At 33.9% G+C, this 25,084-nt stretch overlaps 4 protein-coding genes across 4 annotated transcripts; 2 read left to right on the top strand and 2 right to left on the bottom strand.

The window, feature by feature from the left end:
- Positions 1-1,430: 1,430 nt before the first annotated feature.
- On the top strand, positions 1,431-1,757 carry LOC125861630 (protein RALF-like 22). Its single transcript, XM_049541489.1, has one exon. The coding sequence runs from the start codon at positions 1,431-1,433 to the stop codon at positions 1,755-1,757; it is 327 nt and encodes a 108-aa protein (XP_049397446.1).
- Positions 1,758-3,575: 1,818 nt separating this feature from the next.
- On the bottom strand, positions 3,576-4,695 carry LOC125863341 (early nodulin-like protein 1). Its single transcript, XM_049543530.1, has 2 exons — positions 4,512-4,695; positions 3,576-3,949 (listed from the first exon to the last, which is right to left on the bottom strand). Exons 1-2 carry the CDS (start codon positions 4,693-4,695, stop codon positions 3,576-3,578), a joined length of 558 nt encoding a protein of 185 aa, XP_049399487.1.
- A 4,026-nt stretch (positions 4,696-8,721) lies between these two features.
- On the top strand, positions 8,722-18,879 carry LOC125863304 (transmembrane E3 ubiquitin-protein ligase FLY2-like). The gene is made up of 15 exons (XM_049543488.1): positions 8,722-9,298; positions 10,556-10,628; positions 10,912-11,039; positions 12,096-12,211; positions 12,724-12,784; positions 13,989-14,055; positions 14,137-14,214; positions 15,441-15,598; positions 15,686-15,745; positions 15,867-15,960; positions 16,454-16,621; positions 17,431-17,759; positions 17,875-17,991; positions 18,090-18,255; positions 18,633-18,879. Exons 1-14 carry the CDS (start codon positions 9,140-9,142, stop codon positions 18,189-18,191), a joined length of 1,710 nt encoding a protein of 569 aa, XP_049399445.1. The 5' UTR covers positions 8,722-9,139; the 3' UTR covers positions 18,192-18,255; positions 18,633-18,879.
- A 1,191-nt stretch (positions 18,880-20,070) lies between these two features.
- Positions 20,071-24,718, bottom strand: LOC125863295 (protein TPX2-like). Its single transcript, XM_049543479.1, has 20 exons — positions 24,508-24,718; positions 23,827-23,917; positions 23,543-23,633; positions 23,428-23,458; positions 23,155-23,335; positions 22,977-23,073; positions 22,760-22,873; positions 22,561-22,674; positions 22,305-22,481; positions 22,124-22,189; positions 21,960-22,040; positions 21,718-21,873; positions 21,495-21,626; positions 21,329-21,409; positions 21,124-21,243; positions 20,870-21,036; positions 20,683-20,791; positions 20,547-20,606; positions 20,376-20,470; positions 20,071-20,282 (listed from the first exon to the last, which is right to left on the bottom strand). The coding sequence occupies exons 1-20, from the start codon at positions 24,659-24,661 to the stop codon at positions 20,159-20,161; spliced, it is 2,241 nt and encodes a 746-aa protein (XP_049399436.1). The 5' UTR covers positions 24,662-24,718; the 3' UTR covers positions 20,071-20,158.
- Between the last annotated feature and the right edge of the window lie 366 nt (positions 24,719-25,084).

Below are 25,084 nucleotides of genomic sequence, written 5' to 3' on the forward strand. Positions count from 1 at the left end.
CTCTGTGAACTCTTCAAGGTTTAATCTCCATTCATGGAGTTATCACTTATTTTAAGCGTTTTAAAGCTAAAATAGTTTTAAAACATTTTTAGAGTGCTTGGATAAATTTAAATAGTGTTTATAAGTATTTAGTTTAAGCTAAAATGCTAAAAATAAGTCATAAGTTAGAATTTCTAACATATGACTTATGACTTTTGACTTATAAATCAAAAATGAAAAGTCAATCCTAACGTGCTCAAAATCTGAAATGGTATCAACTTCTATTGTTCTGAATTTATCAAGTTTAACACAATTTCATATTCGAAATCAAATTTATTTACTTTGAATGTTGAATGAATGGCCTTCATGGAGAAATATGTGTAAATTTTTGGATGAAAGATTGGTTAGTTAAGTCTTGAAGTGGACGAATATTGTTGCTATATATTTTTAGATTTTTTTTCAATTACTACTTGTTATGGATCAACTAACAAGTTATGGTTTAAAAAATAAAAGTATCATCATTGTACATTTAAAACTTAAAACTCTAACTTAAAATGACGAAAAAATAGTTATAGATTGATAAATGATTAATATAAACATGATTTGAATGGATAATATTGTAAGCACTTAAATTTTGTCAAATTTAAATTCATAGAATAACTTGGACTATATTCAAATTCAGTAATAATTTTATGTGATTATTCAAATTAAATTATGTACCAAAAGATTTATAGATACACGTGCAATACATGTATCCAGAGATTAGTTATACTAAAAACACAAAAATTATGTACCAAAAATTATAACATTTAAGATTTTAAAAACAATTCTAATCCATATAGTCACTACATACCATTCTTAATCTATTATGACAATCTAAAAGTTATGAGTACTATATAATTAAAAAAAATACAATTATTGAAAATTGTTCACTATAATTTCGTATATATAAACAATTTCACATGCTAATTGTTTGATACATATGTTAGGATTTGTCCTAAAATTTTTTTTTATCATATTTGAATTTATCTTTTTTGAAGGAAGGGAAAAGAGTTTTTCAAATGTATCATAATATATAGTCATGTATACGTTTATGACTTTCAATTATTTTTTATGTAATAAAAACATAACAATATTTATTATACACTAATTAAATAGGAGTAACGGATGATGCTAAATCTAAGCAAATAAAGAGCAAGAACCGGACATTTCAAACACTACTAAAGCGTAAATCACTTCAAATCACGTATAACAAATGAACCATAATTTTCTAAAAATCCATATTAACCCTAATTAATTATTTCCATTTTTTGTCTTCACTTTCCACCCTACACTCCAAGAAACTTTCCAATATAAATCAATACCCTCACACACACACACACAAACTCGAAAAAAAAAAACAAAAGATGGAATTCCGCCTAAGCATAATTTTAATTTTCTCAATATTTATCATGATGATCGATCCATCATCATCATCATCATCGTTATCATCAATCATGCACGGTGAGGATCACCGTGCAATCTCAACGAGGAAGTGCAATGGTGGCCTTGTGGGAAATTGCATAGATGAGGAGGAAGAGATGATGATGGAGTCAGATATTAGTCGACGTGTATTAGGAGGAAGAAATGGTTATGTTAGCTATGGGGCAATGTCGAGGAACAATGTTCCTTGTAATGTACGAGGTGCTTCTTATTATAATTGTCATGCAAACCAACGAGTTAATCCTTATCGTCGTGGTTGCACTCAAATTACACGTTGTGCTAGGACTAATTCTTGAATTATAATCTCGAAAATAAGATAATGTTTGAATTGCTTAGAGTTTTGGATAATTAGGGTAAGTAACTAGATTCTATTCTTTTCTAGTCCATTGGACGATTCGTAGGAGGTGAGAAAGGTTTATTGAAGACATATATATAGAGAATTTGTATTTATTTCTTTTTTTTTTCCTTGTGTTGCAACCTCGATTGGTAGATTTGAGGCGAAGTGATACGATGAAGCAATTGTAGCAACTCCTGCATCCATTGATTTTGCACCTTCTAACATCTCAAGTTTCGAATTCTCCTCACAATTTTCGAACACTCGCCTTGTCGATAGTGTTATTTTAAAAGTGTTTTCTTTTGTTAATTAATTTTGTATTTCCAATAGAGGAATGAGATGTAAATTTCATTAAAACTTGAACTGAATTTAACCCAAGTTATTTACTTATTTATTATTTTCTGTTGTATTTCCTCGTCGTTGTTGCAAAATAGTTATAGTTTTCTGGTTATTCGGCAAAATATATATTCTCAAGATTTAATTCTGTTATTCCATGACATATTTTTTCCATTTTAAAAAAACAAAAATCAAAGTCTAGAGGCATGTTATAAAGATATGACTCCCAAAAACAAGTTTTGGAGAGGAGGAAGCATGCACTACACCATTTTAGGCCTACGGCCACACTAAATCTGAACAACACTTGTAAAGTGTGGCCTAAAATATTTTTGGGAACGCTTTTAAAATGTAGCCTAAATTTTTAACTTTTGGCATCGATAACATATGTTACCCATTCTAACAATTTTATAGTACTCCGATCCATTGGTTTCATTCTTTTTCGCTTACTTTCTTTCATAGGTCTGTTTCAAAAAGAATATATCTTTTTTTTTGGACAATTCTTTAATTTCAATTTTTCACATAATATATTTAAGACCATGCGATTGACAAAATTAAAGGACATTTTAAGATATTCTACACATTTTTAATTAGTTTGATATCACAAGATTAATAAATCTTTTTTACTCTCTTCAAACCACTTTACGTCATAACTAAAAGTAGAAGATTGAAGAGAGATTAACATTTTAAATAATTAAGGGTAACAAATAGGGTATCAATGTCAAAATATATACTCCCTCATACTTGTCCACTATTGACTTTGCACACTTCTTAAGAAACTATAAATAGAAGGGTAATTTTACTGTATCACCCTTTGAATATAATAAATGCAATATCTTGAAAAATATAATAGAGAAATGACTATAATTAATGATAAGGATAAATTAGAAAATAATTATATAATTATCATTCATTGATTTCATAAAGTGGACAAGTATTGTTGAACATCCCAAAATAATATAGTGAACAACTATCGTTGGACAAAGGGAGTAGTTCTTAGGGACGTGTGAGTCAAAAATGTAACAAATTAAGTGTCTTAAAGGAAGTAATTTACTTTCTTAAATTCTATGTCAATTTAAAATTTGCAACTCTATCAAGTTGATTTACACACAAACCCGTCAACATTAATGCGATTTCGATGATTAAGTACTTATAAACTGATTAACTAAAGACCATCAATTTTCCAGTTCATAAGAAAATTGAAATTTCAAATGACATGAGACTATTTATATTCTTTAGTTATATTTGTTTGATAAAGATTAAACATTTCCTCTTCTTCTTAATAAGTATTTTTTTTCTTTAAAAAAAAAACAAGAAACATGAGTACTAGTCCATAAAAATGTTCCTTCTTTTACCCTTAATCAGAGGTATTCAGTACAAATTTTGTGAATGAGATAGACGCTATTTGGCGCTTTCTTAAACACAAAAGAACTTAAAAGAATTAAACCTAGATACATAATAAATAAGTTGTTATTATCATCATCAAACTAATACTAAAACTCCAAGAAATGAACCCTGCTGGAGCACCCGATTTAGCCGGAGTCGGGGCGGGTAATAAAACTGGGCCAATGGATTCTGCAGGTGTTGGGCTCAATGATGTTTGGGCTTCATGATTGGGTGACAACACAACAATCATGAGTTTCTGGCCCTTTTCACAATTATCTTCATGTCCACTGATGAAACTAAATGTGCCTGGTCCATTAAATGTGAATCTTGAATCACCATGATCTAATATAACAATTGGATCCTCCTTGTTGCAATTGTAATAATCTTCTTTGTAAACAAAAAGAGCTGAATTTGACCCTAATTCAAACTTGAAAACTGCAAAAAAAAAAAAGTCAAATCAAAAAGTATACACACAAATTAATTGCACCTGAGTCAGAAATTCTAACAAGGAGATTTAGAGAGAGAAAAATCTAAAATATCACGCTGCTTAGAATTTAAACTAGCAATTTAAAACAACTTCTTAACCACATTTCTTACTATATTACAAGCTTCCCAGATATAAAATTTTCACCAAAGGGCTCAACATATACATAGTACGGTTTCTCAGTGAAAGGATTTTCGATGACCCTCTAAATCTAAAATAATTTTTTACCACATTTGTTATTACACTAAAAGTTTTCTTTATGTCAAGATCCAATAGTGGATGCAATTTTTTTAATCTCACACAGTTCAATATTTATATATATATATATATATATATTTGATTTTCTAATAAAAGGGATCGGATGAACACCCCATTCATCCTTCTAGTTCCGCCTCTAATTAAAAGATTCCAAAAAAAGTTATACACAAAAAAATAATTTTTAAATAAAATGTAAACATTCTTCTATTTTTTTCTTTTTTTTGTAAGCAAACAAAGAAATAGGAGAGGATTTACCAATCGTATCATTGACTTGAAAGCGATTTCGTTCTGCCCAATGACTATAAGGTTCAGAAGGATTTAAAACCCAGCCACTTTCACCACCAGCATAAAATGTATGATTAGCTTCACAAAATGAACCACACATAATAAACCCCAGAAAAATCAGAAAAAAATAGCTTTGAGACAACAAAAACTCCATGAATAATACTCTTTTTTTTAGATGGAAAGAGAATTTTGTGGTTTAATGAGTGGAAAATTAGCAGTATTTATGGAAAGTATAAGCTGCTAATTAATTGTTGTGTTAAAATATCATAATTATAATAATTTGTCTTTTATTGATTAATAATAAATAAATAAACGGTAATATTTTTTTTTACAGAAAAACTTTGACATTTGGCAAAAAATGTTTATTACACATCTGGCCATTTTTTTAAAGATTTAAATTACATATTATCTGATTTTAGTTATAAAAAACATTTTAAAAAAATCATGCAAGTTGATTAGAGTAAGTTATTTTTAAATTGATTATAGTATTAATTATAGTTTTCAAATGTTGAAAGATTAAGATTATAACTATAGAAGATAGATTATAGTAGCCAACACTTTGAAACTTTGTCATATTTTGATTTAAAATATTTTATTTTATTTTGTGTACTTAATTATAGAAGAAATTTGCTTGTTATTTTTTTATTTTATTTTATCTTGTGTTTACTTAATTATAGAAGAAATTTGCTTGTTATTTTTTTAAAGTTATATTTCAATGTGTGAAGCTTTAGTTTATATATTTGATACGTTTCTTAAAAGGTCAATTTTTATTTTATTTTATTTTTTTTCAAATAAGAAAAAAAAAAAATATGGCTACTAATTTACTATATCGCAAACTATCGAACCATATCAAATTAATTTAGTATGATAATGGAATAGTAATTTTTTTGTAATTTTTCTTTCGCTGAGGTCTATCAGAAACACCTCTCCACATTTCAAGATAGGGATAATATCTTTGTACGCATTTCCATCTTCAGACCTCATCTGGAGAATTACAATAGTTATATTATTTAATGATATTGTAGTATTTTTAAAAATCAAATTACCGAATGAAAATTTTTAATATCCTACCATGTATATCCCTAGTTATTGTCTTTAATCTGATAGCGTAAAAAGTTATATATCATTAATGTTCACTGCTTAAAAGTTAAACCCGTAACATAATAACAATATAAGCTTAATTTATATATATATATATATAACTTTATTCTAACTTCACATTGTAATTATTTGAAGGGGTGATCGATTGACACCCCTCAATTATATGTGGCTCTATCCTTGCATTCTTGGTTTGATAGATCAATATTACTTTTTGCGATATTCGATCTGTTGTTTTGTTGAATATATAATTCATAAATTATATGTAGATCATTATGTATCAAATGTTATAAACAAAGAAATTTATGGCATAAAATCATAACAAATCATGTATGCCCTCATGTTATATTCAATTGAAACTAACTGTTGTCTTATGAGTAGTCACAAATCATCACAAGTTTTTGTGCTTATTCCAAAAGTTTGCAATGTGACTTTTATTGTAATAATATTTGCTAGTAAACTTAAATATGCCTAATTTCGTAAAAAAAAATTATGATCACTCAACTAATAATTATTATATCAAAAAATTACCTTTATTCTTAAATTTCACTTTAAACAACAAAGTGACTTTTTTCCTTTTGGCTCATGAAAACATGTAATCTTTGTCTTTCGGGTGAGCATTTTGTGTACACAGGATAACGCTTATTGTGGAATAGCTTTACATAGGAAATTTAAATCACATCAGATAAAGCTTATGCGATAGACTCAACTCAAATAACATTGACACTGTGTTTGAATCCTTGTGACCCATAATATTGTATTGTATTGTTACCATACACACAATTTTTGTTTTGATTGTTACTTAAAATGTATTCTATTGTTAAATTTCATTGTTACGTAACAATGAAAATCCCCATTTTATGGAACAACTTATTTGGTGTGTTCCCATTGTTACTTAATTTCTTTTTTTCAAGGGAAAAAGGATGGATTTACCCCCAAACTTTAATAAATGGTACGTCTATGCCCTCCGTTATACTTTCCGTCCATATAAGCCCCTGCCGTCCAATTATAGGTACACACATACCCCTCTCACTAACGACCCCCTCATTTTTTACACGTGTCTTAAATCTAATCAACTACCCGTTTGACCTTTCTTTTTAACCCATAAACCAACTACCCGCCCCATAAACCCAATACCCACCCAATTTCCTCTAAGATATATCCTATTATTTAGTTTCCTTTTTCAATTTTCCCCTAAACTTCAAACTTTAAAAAATTCCCTAAATTCTCGTTCTAGGAGAAAAAAAATTCTCTTTGGGTCTGAATCTTCTCTCTTTCAGTAACTTTATTGCACTTTGCTCTCTCGATTTCTCCACATTTTTGGTTGATTGAATTCTGTGTGCATGCAAAGTTTTGATCTTTGTGTGGTGGAGTATTTTCAACATCGTGATCGGTGGAGGGGTGATACAGAGCTCTATGAATTTGGAAGGATTAGGGTTTGGATGTGATCTGTTGTTGTTTATGGGTTTGTGTAAATGCTCGTGGAGGGGATCTAGGGTTTCTCTCGAGCTTGGTGGTGGCGGCGTTCATGGCAGTTTTTGGACCGGTGTCAGGTTTTATGGTTAGACGGAAATGGAGGTGTTCGGTGGCGAGGAGGGATGAGATCAAGAGGTTGTTGGTTTTGGCTTCGGAGGAGGCAGCCAGGGTTGAGCTACAAGCCGCTGAGGAATATGGGTATGATTATGGGTATAGGTGTGAGTCGCTGAAGGAGAAGGATGAGGTGTTTGTTGAAACACCGGCATCATCAGCACCACCACCAACAATTTCAACATCATATTCTGGGTCTTTTAATTACGATTCCTTTTAGAGGAAATTGGGTTCCTGTTTTTCCAAATTGAGTTGTTGAGATGACTGGATTGAAATTTTGTTTGATATAATATGTTAAACATATTGCATGATCATCAATTCCAACCTTATAAATTTTGCCTAATTCTACTGTTTCGTATGTAGAGGGAGGAGTGTTAATAAGAGGCTTACTGGTGCAAGTTTTGTTGTGTCGAAGATGGGTGGAATAGAAGGTACAACTACAATGTCAGATGCGAGAATGGGGAAACTGATTTTCGAATCTATTTTGGAGGAAGGAGTCTTTCGTTTTGATTGCTCTACAGATGATAGAAATGCAGCATTTTCGAGTATTTCCTTTGTTGATCCAAAAGTTAGGGAGACACTGTTAATGTCTATACATAAAGGTATTGGGTTATGGGGCGGATAGTTGGTTTATGGGTAAAAAAAAGGGTCAAACGGGTAGTTTAATAGGGTTAAGACACGTGTAAGAAATTAGGGGTCCGTTAGTGAGAGGGGTATATGTGTACCTATAATTGGACGGCAGGGGCTTATGTGGACGGAAAGTATAACGGAGGGCATAGACGTACCATTTATTAAAGTTCGGGGGTAAATCCGTCTCTTCTCCCTTTTTTCAATGATATCCTTACTTAATATTTCATATACTAATTTATCTTTTTCCCTATATTATTTAATCCCACCTCCTACCCAGCAACTACTACATTGTTTTGTCTCCTTCTAGATTTGGTTGTTTGTCCTTCCGGTTTTTTTTAAGCATATGTTCTTCCCCTTTTTCATATTTTGTTTCTTTCAACAAATAGTTTTATATGATTTTTTAAAATATAATTAAAGCAATCTAGATACAAACGAGATGACAATGTTTGATAATATAATTATAATTAATGATATAAACTTATGTTATGTTCATATGACATGAAAAAAATATGCATGATAGTATTGTTGTTTTATTATTAATTATTGATAAATTTAATATTTAAAATAATTAAAGACATTTGAGTAAATTTATAAATTATAATACGATATGATACAATCAAATCAAATAATAAAAATATTATTAAACAACAAAAAAAAAACACAACAACGGGTAACAATGATCCAAACACCTTGTAAAGAAATTGATCTATATCATTCATTCCTCCAAAATTATCCCTTAGGAGACAATTCAATCCCAGCCGTTAAAATAATCTCTTAGTAAATCGATCATGATTCTACAGCCCAATAATCCAGCGTCTTCTATCAAAAGCAGTAGCTTTATGCTTCATGTTTACCAGTTAAAAATCAGGAGAAGCCCAATGTCAAATGATCTTTAGCTTATTTTTACGTTCTGCAAAACTGAAAACACCCCAACTATGTTATTTATAGATTGTATAACTGTTTTTGAATAAAGAAATACAAGTGGAGTTTTCTAAGTTTTTGGTTCTTGAATTGACTAGGGAAGGGATTCTTGGTGAATCACAAATCAACAAAACCAATGATTCTGTTTATGTTGAGCTTTCATTTTCTCTGAAGTTGATTTTTGTTGTTGGGGTTGTTGTTTTATGTTGTTTGACTTCAATTTAAGCAACCCCTTTTTCTTTCTTTCTCTTAAAGTTGTCTTTTTTTTTTTTTTTTTTAAATTGTAACTGTAATGGGCTTTGTTTCTTCATCTGGGTTGCTCAAGAATTTCTTGGAAGTGAAGAATTTGAATTGATCTTGAAATGGGTATGGCAAAAAGATTGTATTTTTTGAGGTTGAAGAGGAGAAATTATGGAGTTTTGTTTAGAGTTCTTTTTAGTTTATGGTTCATCCTTGGAGGGATTTGCCCAGTAATGGGTGTCAGGCCTCTCAGAGAAAGATATCGTTCGTGGGGAGATGAGGTTAGTATTGGAGTTACATTTTGTATCTGCACTTCCTTGTGTAATTTGCGCCTTTTAAGGGATAAATTATTTGGTACTGGAATGAAATTGGTCCAAATAGTGGAAAGAGTACAGCCCTAATTAGGATTGATTTGATTGCTGTTGTTCTTTGAAAATTTGTTAATGTTGTAAAAGTATCACACTATGAAGATTGGCATTTTAATTTTGAACAGCTCAATGGAGTATCTGACAGTGAAGATTGCCACTTTAATTTTGAATTATGTATTATTTGTTGTTGCTATTGTTCTCTTCTCCAATATTTTTATTTTACATACTTATTGTTTGTTATGCTTTACTTGAGCCGAGGGTCTACCAGAGACAGCTTCTTTGCCTTCACAAGGGAGTAGGGGTAAGGTTGCGTACACATCACCCTCCCCAGACCTCACTTGTGGGATTACAATGGGTTTGTTGTTGTTGTATTAAAAACTGAAACTTTACTCATTCAAGTGTTCAAGTGATGAAGTGCAAATTTTGTGTTAGCTAGCTGGTGAAAGGAATTCCAAGCTATTTGCTTAACCTGTATCTGATAGGTTTAATGCTTCATACCTTATGAATCTTACTAAACACAAGTCAGTTTATCATGCATAAGAGCAAGGATGGATTTATATTATGGACATTGTACAATGAGGAGATATGGCAATGAAAATTATATAACTAACAAGAAATAATATGCTTTTATGCGTCCCCCTTTTTAATATGGAACTTGCTCTTATGAGTATACTTCATTATCGTGAGAAAGCACGAAATAAGGTAGGATTTTCTAGGGACTGTTTCATGTTTATGCCTAGAGCCAAGATATCTGTCACTCCAATCAATGGTGGACACCAAAAAGAAAATCAGGGATGATGAAAGGGCTGGATAAGTTCAGTTAATGAGATATGAAATTATTTGCTGGATAATTCAGTAAATGAGATATGAAATTATTCCAACACCTAGTCAAGACTACATATCAAAAGTTCACTAGGAAACTGTATTGAATCAAGTATGACGCTAGCTATATTTGGTTTCTTGGTGATTAAGATCAAGGTTACTATCCTTACTCAGTTATAACTTCTTGGAGTTCATTAGGAGTGTGGAATTCTGGAAAGGGCATTACCTTCCTGTATTTGAACAAGGGAAATGAAGATAGTATCATTGCCAGAAGTGAATAAGTCATGTTATTTGTTCCCCCTGCTGTTCATGCCTAACCATTAACTATATCCTTATTGTTTGTTGCAGTGGCTTCTTGTAAGAAAGGATGAGAATGAATTGGGGCCTTTTTCTGCTTGGAATATAACTGGAACTTACAGAGGTTTGTACAGTATGATGTTTTAGTGCATTGCTGATATTACAAGTGAGTGTGGAAAAACACTTTCGTGTTTCTCTACTATTTCTTTTAAAAAAAAAGAAGCTTTCCTGTTGTTCTTCCTTCACTCGTATCACGTATGCAATGTAGTGATAAAACCTTAAAATGATTGAGTAGGACTCATCAAACACAACATGACAGAAAATTCATGATCACTTCAATTACTTTACTCAGTTGCTTCTTTGGTCTTGAATCTAATTATACCCTCTCCTCGATATTTGAGCTGCAGGGTCTTGGAGGTTCCTAGATTCAACAAATAGCTCTTCCAGGTTTCCTGATTTTAGGAAGTTCAATGGCAACTCGGTCCTTGAATTGATAAGTAATCCAACAAAAATAACTGGTGTACATTATGTTCAGGTAATCCTGTCATCATTAAATAAGTGAACTTCTTTATGAAATGCTATGTTAAGTCCCTGTTCTCTGCACAAGTACTTGTCTCAAACCTATTAATTGTCTATGTCATTGTGTCCCAATAGGTTTACTGAATTTTAAGTTGATGACTTTGGTAGTTTACTTCTCTTTCTATCTTGAGAGAGCATCTATCATAAGTCATACCTGGACTTGCAGCATGCCATGCTTGTTTTACTGGGCTTTACTTTGCTTTTTTAATAAAGCATGATGTTTCCAATCAAAAGTTGCAATTGACTGTATGTGTGTAGAAAACCATATTTTTTGTAAGGTTTTCTATTTTTGGTTATACATTTTGTGTAGGGGTGAGTTTTGCCCTTCATTAAAAAGATCTTCTTACTTTCTAAAAACATCTTTTGTCAAAAATCAAAATGAACATATATCCATAACCATATGGTAAATGTGAAATTGCATGTTCCTACTTCCTCATAAAGGCACTAATCAATGATGGCATAGCTCCAGGCAATAAAGGAAATTAGACATCTATGCAATTAGAAAGTTTTAGTTAGTTTTTATTTCATTTTTAGGAAGTTCCTCCGAACCCCCTTCAACAGAAAATTACACTCTTTATACATGGTTAATATTTATTTTCTATGTATATATAGTAGATGTTGAATCCCCTTTGGCTTCTTCGTGTGTCCACTTTTTCATATTTTGAACCCTCTTAGTGAAAATCTTTGCTTCGCCACTGCCGATAAGCACTTGCAAATCGCAAACCATGGAATTATCAATGTTGTAAGCACAATACCTTACAAGGAGCAGTCTGATCTGCTTACTGATTCTAGCTTACTTCTTTGTTGTAATGTATTGCTATCCTTTGATGAGTGCTGAAAGCGGTTAAACATATGATTTTTAAAAGTTAAATTCCAATATTCTAATGCAGATTAACTATTGATAGTAATGTTTATTAGGCATTTCATCTTTCTTGGATCATGATACTTCGAATGCAGAAATTGTACATTTCGATGGTTTAATCTTTATTTGATCTCATTTTCCAAACAACAGGGTGCAATAATTTTCCATGATGTTTTTGACAATGAACATGGAGTTGGTGGTGCACAAATAAGGGTAGAAGGTGTATATATATGGCCATTTAGACAACTTCGAATGGTAGCTTACAGGTACTAGTTCTTATTTGGTACCTAAGTTGAAAGGAAATTTCTAACACCATCTATCTTGTGCACCATGGAAGAAGTTGATATAAAAATATGCCAAAGTATTTAAGTAATTTACGCCGAAAGTGTATCAGTTGTTTTCTATCTTTGAAATGCTTCAGTCCTAAGAAGATGCTACAGTCCTTTTATCCTGCTGAATGATTCCTAAATGGTATTTACAATATAAGACAATGGATGTTTAGGATGAGTGTCTTTGCAGTGCTTCAAGCACTCTTAAGTAATTCATGCCAGAAATTTATAATTGTGACTAACTTTTAGTTGCTGAAGTCCTTATCTCATGCTTAAGGATTCCAATTAAAGGTTTTTTTTTTCCGGGAAATTGTCATTAAAGTTCTAAATCTTGTGTTCTTCAGAAAATGGAATGTAAAGTTTAGATATTGGTTCCACATCACTTAACATTTATGCAGATACTATTGCCATGTGCTTCGTCAACTCACAGTCATGCTTTTAATTTGCAGTGGCAAAGATGGTGAGTTTGCACAGGAAGACGATTATCTATTATCAAATCCATATCACTTGGTATTAATTACAACAATATGTCATTTGTCCTCAGCATGGATTATTGAGTATAGCTTTGGCGTGACTCCTGATGATCATCTGTTACAATGAGTTCTGCTGCTGCTTGAATCAGTTGACATACTTTAAATTTCTTCAGCAGTGTTACATGCTTTATATTTGAAGAGCATAATGCTTGAATACCATTAAGAATTTGACATGCTTTGACTTTTATAAATGATATTTCAGTAATGGTATAACAAATTTCAAAACTTTTCTCTTCTACTTTCTTAGGGCTCCTTTTGTCTACTGTATTTCTCTTTCTTTAAAGTAATTTGCAGGGAATAGCTTTTTATTAACATTTGAAACTTTAGCACATGATTGGATACACATAAGTAGAATTCCCTTTCAAAGTGGAGATGATGAGGGAGAATTATGAATGCTATTCATACCCCTTCTGATGGGCTTCCTTTCCCCCTATCCTTTCCTTTTCCCTTCCTTTTTTGTTGTTTCAAAAAGGTTTTTGTATATTCCATTCTTCCCATGGTAAGGCATTCACATGTTCAAGAAAAATGACCAATATATCTGGATAAGCTCCTGGTCAATGGTCTCAAAAAGACAATTCACATTACATATGCCTTCTTTTTTTCTTTTATCTCCATTTTACCTTGTAAGAAACATATGCTTTTGCAGTCCGGTTTAGCTTCTTTGTAATCAAAATAGCAGAAAATGTGGGCTGCTCTTAATCTTTGTTCTTCCATAGTGGCAGCTAATTACCATCAGATCTCTCATATTCCTTGGTAGTCAAATTGAAATTATTTGGAAAAGATAAAAAGGAGGCACTTGTAAATTAAGATGAACTGCTTAGTTTTGTTTCTTTTTTGGTGTAAACAGGAGTACATGGTAGATCTAGAATCAGTTACCGATGTCTAAAGTTCCTTGTAAATTTTGCTATAGGATTAAAGATCTTCCTGCTACTCTCCACAATTGTAATTAGGAACCTGTAATTTGTTGTGGCAGGTTCTGGTTTTTGTTTTGGAATAGAATACAAGCTGTTACCTTCTCAAAAAAAAAAAAAGGAGGCACTTTATCAGGAATTTCTTGTGTTCCGTAATGGCTATAATGGTTACTTTAGATGTACATCCCTTTCATGTGACAATAATTCGAGTTTAAGACTTTATGGAGATTTATGTCATTGAAAAATGACTTGCTTTATCTTTGTTGACAGCTTGGTGTTTTCTCGTCCCAGATATTCCAGGAGTCTTCTCGAGATAAGATTTGGAAAAAGAAACACTGTAATAATTTAGTTTTTTCAACATTGATCCAGTTTAATGTTTTAGCTCCTAGCTAACTTATGTATCTTTTTGTTTCTGCAGCACCGTTTTACGAGATGGAGAAAAATTGTAATATTGAAATTGCTGCACAAATTGCTCGTGTCTCATCATCCTCAAATGGTACTTGGCTTTCTTATTTACCTTTCACCTTTGATACGACTCAAGCATCAAGAGGAAACATTTCTTCTCTGGATCATTTGGCTTTCATATATGCTTCCCGATTCATTCATTTCATGAACTCTGTTTTATATAATTTTTACTGCAATAATCATCAAGAAAGGATTTTTTTTATTACTCTTTCAGGTCTTGGGTATTTTAGCTTTTGATGCCTATAAATGTTCTAAAGTTAATTTGACAAGATCACCCTGTAGTATATATGCAAAATGAATTATGTTACCTAAGCTACTTCTTTTGTATTCGTTCAAGATCTTCATATGCTATTCTGCATGTTCATCAAAATTTTCCAATCTATATATGTACCATCTAAGTTGCGCGGATTCTTCAATTTTGCTGCCGCACCCGTGTCGACACGAGACGGGTGCGGGTGCAGGATACGTGTGGGATTCGGTCAACCCACATTGGATACTTTGACCAGGGACCATGGACGAATTTGGGGGAGAATTGAGATTGATAAAAGATAAAATAGATTTAAGACATGGCATACCTTTAATATTATAGTCATTTTGTATCTTTTTTAGCTTTTCCTCTAGTTCAATATTTGTTGCTTCATGTTTCAAGCCAAACAAAGAGACACTAAGAATTCAAGCGGTTGTGTTCCAACTTTTGGTAGACAGTAGCAATGATCTATAAGGAGAGTTAGTAGAGTTAGTGGAAGGCCTTGAATGACTTTCTTCTTCTGTATTTTTTTTTGGAAGAAGAAGTTGGGGGTGTTGGGAAACATGACCTAGAAGATCTTTCAAAATTTAGAATATCTTTATAGCCCTATTTTATAATTTTGGACTTTTCGCTGAATCCCAGCACCCATATCCGTATCTGGATACGTAGCCCCAAATCTTAAAATTTAGATTTTGCCAAATCCGACCCTCAAATTTGCATCCGCGTTGGATACCCACACCCAAGTATGAGCGACTTAGTGTACCATGATGCAGTTTGCCCAAACAGAGAGAGTGCTGATACCATGTTAAGAAATGGATCTTGAGCCTAACTCAACCCCAAAGGCTAGCTCAAGAGTGTTATATAAAGAGACCACCCATTCCCTTCACCACAATGTGGGACTTCTTCACATTTTCTTTGTTCCATTTTAATGCATATCTCGATTCAGTGTTCAACTTATCCATAAGTTTGTGCAAAATATAAGGAACAAGTGATTTATTTTCCTTTCTCAGATGGAGCTCGTGATCATTATCAACTAGAAGGATTGATAGAGAGCCCTTCAGTGGATGCTGACGGAGACTGTTTCTCACCGATGCTTTTGAATGCTACTTCTGTCAATATAGAGGTTTACTACAACAAAGCGGTGAACTACACATTGATGGTCACATTTGTATCCTACAACACTTCTCATTTTTATCCATATCATTTTTGTAACAGATATCGCTTGTCTGGATTCTTTAACTTCCTGATCCACTAGATATCTTTTCTGCAAGTGCTCCTTCTGATTCGACAAATGGAACATAGCAACACCCAATCAGTAGGACTACCTCTCTCCCCCCCCCCCCCCCCCCCCCCCCCCCCCCCCCCCCCCCCCCCCCCCCCCCCCCCCCCCCCCTCTCTTATAAAGCCTAGAATGACATGTGATATTATTTTTCTAGGGAGCTGCCAAAGTTTCAATTCTGATGATTGGACAACAGGCTATCATGGATGCTTATCTTTGTCTTTTGCATCTGACCGCAGGGATACTTGTTGGTAAGTTTGATAAGTGCTGTTGTCTTGGTAATCCCAGCTAGTACATACACATTTACAGAGCTCTCGGCAAGTTAATCATACCTTGTGATCAGTTTCTAGTTTGATTTTATATGGAACATTGAGGTAGCATCTAGCATTATACGACTATACATGAAAATTATTAGGATCATGTTAACAAGTCATTCCTATGTCATTCTTCTGCTTTGTCACTTTTAGAAGAAGCACTGTTAGAAGTTTATGTCGACAGTTCTTCAAAAGAATTTTACATTCTTAGCATGTACACTATTTTCTGGTAGCAAACTTATGTTGTTGGATATTGTCAATGAAGCCCTACATTGGGTCTCAAGTATTACTTTATGTAATTTTTCTGTTCAGAGAAGTCTCTCCATACTTCTATTCATTTCTTGTTCTTGTTTAATCAGTGTTTGAAGTAAAAGCTGGTCACTTCTTTCTTGGCACTGTTCATCCTTCCCTTTCTTTCATTCTTTTGCAGAATCCCTTTTCAATGCTTTTGCAACTGCTGCCTTCTTCAAGTTTGTTGTCTTCTCGATATTTGAGATGAGATATCTACTTGCTATATGGAAGGCAAATAGGCCCATGAATAGCGGAGAGGGTTGGGAAGCAATGAGGCGCGAATTATCAGTACTTTACAGCCGTTTCTGTAAGTATCTTTTACTTGAGGTGGACTTGTACCGAAACAGTTAACAGAATCAGCAAGTGAAGATTCGTTTACTACACATGCCGATATTACCAATATGCAGGCTGCTATTGAAAGGGTAGTTAGATGTTAAAATCAAATAATTTATCTGAGTTTCCCTGTTTCCAAGTCTTTCTTTGTTCAATTTTGCTTGTGGACATGCTAATGAATTAATCACTTTTTTCTATCTATTTTCCCCAATTTTTTTATGGGGTATCTAGAGGCCGTAATTTCAGTATCTATAATTATTTATTCAAAAACAAACAAACTGGGCTACACAGTTTGGGAACTTTTGATGTAACAGAATGATCCTGAGAAGGCTTCAGTGTCTGAAATGCAGAAAAGAAAGCAACAAGGGAAAAGTAACAGTGTCACTAGCGAGAAGCTTCCCTTGGGATTGTTTTCCCAGGCAATTTTCCTTTTTTAGTTCCAAGAAAGCGGCCGGGGTATAACTAGAATTCTATTCCAATCTCGATATTGCTCAAGATAGAACGAGCTTTGCTCTTAGACGGGCTCTAAAGCAAATGCAATTGGTATCTACTTACCAAATCATATAGAAACAGAAAAGAAAATCTAAATTATACTATTAAAGCAGGAGTATCATGCCGTTATGCCATTCTAACATCACTTAACATAGTGAACTAAAGTTCTTCATTTCCATGGGCCAATTCAATATCTTTCTCCTTTCAAAGTTGGGCCACTTCTGTTGCATTAGCAATTAGTCTTAAACAATCTGCTCGCATTTACCTTTTCTTTTTCTGAATCTTTTGCAGATGGGATCCTTTTAGGCGGCCTATTGTTCATGTATGAGTTTCACAAGTTTCTGCGCCCTATTCTTCTACTTTTATACTCATTCTGGATACCTCAAATTGTAACTAATGTCATTCGCGACTCAAGAAAACCGTTGCACCCTCATTACATCTTGGGAATGACTCTAACTCGTTTGGCAATTCCATTATATGTATTTGGCTGCCCTCACAATTTCATGCGTATAGAGCCTGATAAGAATTGGTGCATCTGCTTGGGAGTTTTTATTGCGCTGCAGGCATCAATTCTTCTGTTGCAGCATTACCTTGGATCTCGGTGGTTCATTCCACGTCAGGTTTGATACTGCTCTTTCAGTTGAAATCCTGGAAAGGATTATTTGTTGAAAGCAGAAAAAACTGAATAATTAGTGCTGCCATTTGTCTTATGTAAGCTTTATTGTGGTGTTGCAGATTTTACCCGAGAAGTATAACTATTATAGAAGGTTTGATCAGGGTGCAAATCACGCCACTGACTGTGTTATTTGCATGACTACTATTGATCATACTCAACGCTCAAATAATTGCATGGTACTATAAAAGAAAAATTCTCTTGCTTAATTTCTATTAGAAAGTGATTTTTACTCCAAAAAACATGCACAGTTAGTAATTGGCCTAATGATGTTCAGGTGACACCTTGTGATCATTTCTTTCACTCCGGTTGTTTGCAAAGATGGATGGACATAAAGATGGAGTGTCCAACATGCCGACGTCCTCTTCCACCAGCTTGAATAAATGCTATTTCTTGAATTCATCTTGATAGAGCAACTGACATTGCCCGACCTGTTTAGAACGGTAAATGCCTTTGCTTGAAGTTATATTTGAACAACAGATAATGACTGACCTTTTTGTGCGGCAAGCTCCAGTGGGTACTGTCAGTCTAATCAAATTCAGCAATAGTTCATAGTCATTTTACTTTTAACAATGCTATTGTTTAAAATGTCTGCCTTCAGCCTTGTAGCTTGTCATTATCTGAGTAAAGACTATGGGTGTGTTCGGTATGGAGGAAAACATTTTCCGCAGAATGTTCTATAATTCTCATGTTCGGTTGGTCAAAATTTTGGAAAATATTTTCTATAGGAAAACAAGCTCATTTTTGGATGTCTGAAGGTCGTTTTTTTCCTATGATCCAGAAGGAAAAATGTTTGACAAAGCTTCATACTCTCTTTCAGGTTGGAGACTCAGAGAATTACATAAGAAGTTTTCTGTATAAAAGTACAGCACAGATTCACCAGACTTGCGGTGCAGTTGCCGTTTAATGTACATTACTAATATAATATCTTGTTGATTAACTATCTATTCTTTTCTTATATTTCACCACAATTAGATTTTTCTTTCAGAAATACATTTACTTTCAGTTTAGAGCAAACTTCGTTGGAAAAGTGTAGTTATTTCCGAGTTGGAAATTCAAGACTGCAAGTTGAAATCTGCAATATGTATTTTACAGGTACATAGGGGATATGTTTGGTTTTCAAAAAACAAATGATGTGTTATACCATCTGTATATTTCTTGTGATACTCCCTTCGTTTCAATTAGTTTGTTTGATTTTGACTTGATACGGAGTTTAAGAAAGTATACAAAACTTTTGAATCTTGTGGCCTTAAACTAATCTACATTATTAGCAAGCAATTGTTGATGGAAAGAATTGTTGCTATGTGAAAGACAAGGAGCTCACTATGTGAACTAGCCCACAACTCCAATTATGTAGGACTTAGTCTGAGGTATTAATGTTGATTTTTTGATCTCGTAAAACAAAACGATACAGTGGAATACAATGCAATACAAACAAAGACAAGGAACGAGTTACCTACTTCAATTATTGATGGAAAGAATGTTTGTTTTGGGAAAAGATGCTCGTACAGCATACAAAACCTAGTATGAAACTTGATTTGATTGTCAATCTTGTGATATTTCCAATGTCTGTTTTTTCCAATCCCTCTTTAGGAGCTACATCTTTTTTCTCCCTAGTGATTCAAATTCACAACCTTTGAAATTGGAAGTGTGATGTTTCCAGTGTTCTATATTTGCATGAGGAGTGGAAGGCAAAAGTGTACGATAATGCAGAGCCTAATATACCAATCTGGAAGACAAATTACTTCTTGATGCCTGGATATCTACATAAAAAAATGATTTGACCAGAAAATGTGAGCTTTTGAACGAAGAGCTTACTTATGAGCAAAAGGGAAGGACAAAGTTGCAGGATATTTGGTAGAGGAGATAGAGCTGGTAAAGGCGACCAGTAGAAGCCTGCCTCAACAGAAGAAGAATTCAGCACGAGATAACATGCCATTGCATATCCGCAGGACTGGATTTTGGACATGAGAATAATAAGATTTTCAGCTAATGTATATTTTCTGCTGAAATGATAATGCCACATTTCTTGAATAAGCTCTCTTGCTTGAACAGAAGATTGAATATGCAATCATGATGAGCCATGAACAGATGTTTTAATAATTGAAAGCGGGATACATGATGGATCAAATCATATATAACTAACTCATTGGCTGTATTTGTTTATCTACATACACGCAAAGCTATTCGTCATTTTTAATTATGCTAAGCTAACTGAATGCTAAAAAAATGAATACACAGTGTGAGAGCTCTATTATGCAGTGCTGTCCTATTATCTCCCCGAGGGAGGAGGAAGGGGTTCAAGAATTCTTGAACAATCATCATCTCTTCGGATTTGAATCACGATCACCTCATTTGAGAGGCAGCAGCACTAGACACTGCTGCATAGGGGCAGAGCATTTTCCTCCTCTCTTTCCTTTTAATAACCTGTAGCTTGGGGGAGCTTGGTCTTGTCACATGTTTGGAAGACCTGTTGTTGTATACAGATTTAAATGTCGTCTTAGTATGAGGAAGACAAGTAAAAGAAAGGTAGAAGAAAAAACACAAATAGTTACATTCTTACTTTTGAGGTAGGAAAGGATGATCAAAATTAGGCACGGGTCTTGCATGCAGTACCAAAGTTCTCCTTAGTTGTTTTAAGGCCTTCTCCTCTTCCATCTAATCCGCGTTCCAGAAATTGGAATTAGTCTACAGACTTTGTAATGAAAAATATTTACGAATAATATGACCATACCATTCTTGCACATTCTGCCTCCTCCTGATACCTCTTATACATCATTTCTTTCTCCTTAATCTGCACAGCAACTTATAAGGTGAGGGCTAGAGCCATACGAAAGCCTAAGCACGTGATTAGAGGGGAAAAAATTTACCTTCATATCAAATTCTGCTCTGTCAACAGCGCGGTGATTTACATGTAGATTGAATTCCTGAACCTCAGTGAACGGTTTGCGTTCTTTCTCAGGAACTGGAATTGGATCCCTGCATTATTAGGTAGAAAATATTAGCCACCTTTCAGTATTACTGTGTAGAAGACTTAATATTCCTCAAAGTTCTTACTCAATCAAGATTGGTTGCGCCTTGAATAACCTCATCTTAGCTTCTTCCTCCTCCAATCTCTTCCTTTCTTCCATTTCTCTTCTCATCTCCTCTTCATGTCTAATGAGACTCTCAAGTTCGAAAGGTTCTGTCTTCGTGCAAGGTTTTGGCTCTGGTTTTGGTGGAATCTGGCAAGATAACATGATAAAATGAGCAAATTTATGTTTTTTAGTGAAAAGAATGATATCAACGGAATTGGTATCAAACTTTCATACCACGGGATAATCAGTAGTATAAGGATATGGAGTTGCTTTGGGATTTCTTGACCTCTCTTCCTCCATCTGTTTCTGTAGAAGTTCAGAGAACAACTTCCTCTCTTTCTCAACTCCTCGTTCCTAAATTCCGGGAAAAGCCAAGTCAGGACTGAACTATATTTTCAGTTTAGAACAAAACCAAGATGTAGAACTGCCTGATTTGTACCTCGGTGTATAGATGAAAAGGATTTGGAATAGTGTTTCTGAGAACATTCTTGTCATTTTGAGGTTGAGAATACAAGGAAAGCTGAAAAAACATAAAGCATAATGATGAGAAAGAGGCGCGATAGGACTATCAGAGAAAAGTATAATAGTAAGAAATATGATTGAACCTTGTCAAACAGATCATCAAAGTTAACTTGAGGAGGAATCCTTTCATTTGTGGCAAAGTGAAATTCCTGAGGCAGAGTCACCTGCCTCTTTGTGTTGCAGAACATTCCCAAATCTCCTTTACTTTCAAGAATCTACAAGTTGAGGGGAAACATTTAGAATGAAGCAAGAAAGTTCAATCTATTTGATCACCAGAATAAAGTAGGCGGTGGCAGATGTTGATACCTTCTTATTCAAAGGCCTTGCCCTGAACTTTGGCGCTTTTTCAAGTTCTTCCTTTTCCAATTCTTCTGTGCTTTTGGCAATTGGAGGTCGTGCTCTTAGTGATGTTTTAAGTACAGGTGATTTAGGTGCTGTAAGATGTGGCTGCCACTGATGACTCTGAGATCAAATGAATATGTTTTCAGTTAGTAATTAGAGCAAGTAATTGTTTTCGTTTGAGTTATTACAGGCGACACTTGTAGTACCTGAGAAGAAGATTCTATTGATTGAACTGAAGTTGTATCCACGTTCTTATTGGCCCTTGCCATTGTTTCCAAATGAAACTCCTGCGTAAGTAAAGATGTTATACAAACTATCATGGTATGCAACAAACTTTGCTCTTAATTCTTTCGGAATCACTATACCATACCTTAAATTCTGGAAGTTGGGGTGTACTTTTAGGTAATAATAATGGTTGAGTTGGAGCTTCCAAAATCTGTTATCACAACATGTACAACAAAACAACGTTGGATGGTAACGACGATCATAAGAAAAGTTTAAAAATAAAAAGGCCTTTATAAAGCTACCAAAATTAATTGCCAAATACCTACCTTTTTGTTAACTGGGTGAGCCTTAAATTTGGGAATTTTGGCCATCATTTCTTCCTCAAGTTCAGCTGAACTCTTCACCCTTGTTGGACGGACACGTTGAGCTGTTTCAAATTCGGGTTCTTTAGGCCTGGTTAATGTAAGTTTTGGCTTTCTCTGTGCTCGTCCAGTCGGATCACCCTGTGTGATGAATGTACTTCAAAAAATTGTCTAGGGAACCTGATCCATATTATTATACTAGTAAAGTACCAATACTTACATTTGAAGTAGAATTGCTCATGCAAGGCAGTGAATTTTCCCTTGTGCCAGATTGGAATTTCTTTATCATTTCTGCTGTTGAAACAAACGGGGAAACAAGTGGCCTAACATACATCTGTACAATACAAAGTTTAAGTAAGATTCAGAAAATTTGAAGTTTGCATGTATTAAGTGCAAGAAAAAGGAGTCATGATTTACACCTTTCTCTCCTCTTTTCGAGTTTTAGCTGCAGATGCGAACAAGTTAGAGCTGCTATTAGCTACCCCAAGTCTTGTTTTGTGTGGCAAATGTTGAGGAGGTTTGATATCAAGAATCTAACAGTTTGGAGAGAAAGAAAAAGCAAGATCATCAGATAAAGTAACATGAAATATTCTGCACAATTCACATCCAGAGAAGATATAGAGAGGAGAGACTTACCTTCCTAGATTTTCCCTCTTCTAGTTTTTGTCTCTTTACTGCTTGATTTTCTTGAGCAAAATTTGGAGTTCCAACATCACTTTTGTTGATGGCTTGCCTGTGATGCAGCAAATGAAATTCACTTACTTTTTACCAAAGAACAACTAGAGCATTAAGAAAATCCATAAGATCCACTTACTTTCTAACAGTAGCTTGATTAGAACTCCTCAGATGTGACTGTTGTGGTTGAGTTTTTGACTTTAATGCTGAAGGGTTTCTAAGTATGCTTGCAATCTTTTTAGCAGTTTTTTGCCTCTTGGAGTTGGTATTCCGAGAGTCGTTCTTCTGAGCTGTTATTGTTGGTCCGGGCGTGCAAGTTTCTGTAGCATGAAAGTGCTAAATTAGAATCTATATAAGCCAATTCATTATAAGGATCAAAGATAAGAAAAGATTCCCAATAGTACAAACTTACCTCGCACAGTAGACTGCTTCTCTTCAGATTCCTGGAAAATTATAAAGACATGATAAGATAGTGTTCAAAAGGCACAAATGGTGCTTCTTCTCTACAAGTTATGAACGATACATACCGGATTAGGAAGACTGGTGCAAGGTTCTGGTATGATCAAATTTGGCGTTACCTCGTCTTTACTTTTAGAAGAAGTGAGCTCAGCAGCAGTCCTGTTTTCAGATAGTAATGTCAGTACATTGACACCAGTAAGAACCTATGTTGCTCAGACTCATCAAAAATGTTGCCGGGTTAGTGAATTTTGGAGGATCACACACGGATGCGGGAGCATTTTTGGAGACTCCGAGCAACATAGGTAAGAACATAATCCCAAATGAGATAAGAATTCAGGAGGTTTTTGCAGACCTTGTGTTATCCTGCAACTCATCAGCATCAGTGAAATCACATAGGCTCTCAAGTTGAACCATTCTAGCAGTTTTGATTTTTGGCATAAAAGCTGGACAAACAACCAAGAAGAAAATCAACATGTCATCCCAAAATTGGCACTTTAATAAATATAAGCAATCAACAACAGCAACATAAACCCTCCACAATCGACAGGGACATTATTACAGTCCATATTTATTGTATACATACGCAGTGAAACAGAAATATGCAATGAATAAACAGATCAAACAGAACGGGATAGAAGAGGATTAGTATTCGGTCTTGGTTGGTTCCACCTATATGTAGGAGAGTGGTTGTGATGGAGCACATTTGATAATTTCTTAAACTCGCGAATTCCAACTACACTACACTTATTTGAATTTCTTCACAGTCAAGTCAAAATGTTCATTGATTGTAAAATCCGTATGCTTGATAAAGTAGAACACTTTTTCAATGCATTTGACCTACCACTAACTGTTAATTTACAATTGACCTGCATTATTACAGATTCCATTTATTGGGGGAACAATATCAATTATGATTCTAAAGTTGACGTCATATGGTTGGCTACCTGAACTTTAATATTGCTATCAAATTACACAACACACAAAAGCAAGAACCCAAATAGTGTAACAGAGAAAGAAAAAGAAATTGACATACGAGAAGGAGCATAGCTTCTTGAAATGTGGAACCAATTCTCAGCTTTCCGTGTTTCATCTTCTGTTTCTTCATCAACAAAGTCATAAAATCTGGGCGCTGAGAACTCATACGCCTCATCGATTACAAACGAGTTGGGATCATCTGTTACTGACATTTTTGAGTGAATTTTTCAGAGAGATTTGAGGGTCTGAATTTGATCTTTGCAAGAGAGAAATGGATTGAGTAGAAAATGTTGTGAATTTTTGTGTCTAACGGTCGAATTTATTTTTGAATAGGAATTTGGTAACTGTTGGCATTGTAACGGCTATAAGTCCAGTTGTCAAAAGGTAGCGACGTCGTTTTGGTCCCTTAAAAAACCACACTAAACTACATGGGTAGATACGTAATTTTTGACCGAACATAAGGTTTTACACCGTTTTTATTTCTTAAATATTCTTTTTAGGTCTCTATTAAATATTTTATTTCTCATCGTATTTTAGTAAGTTTATTTTAAAAAATTAGAAAACTACAAAAAATATATGGTTTCTTTTAATTTAAATTTTAATAAATCAACTAGTATTTCTTATATTTTTTAGAC

This window comes from Solanum stenotomum, chromosome 4, assembly GCF_019186545.1.
Source record: "Solanum stenotomum isolate F172 chromosome 4, ASM1918654v1, whole genome shotgun sequence".
Classification (NCBI taxonomy): Eukaryota; Viridiplantae; Streptophyta; class Magnoliopsida; order Solanales; family Solanaceae; genus Solanum; species Solanum stenotomum.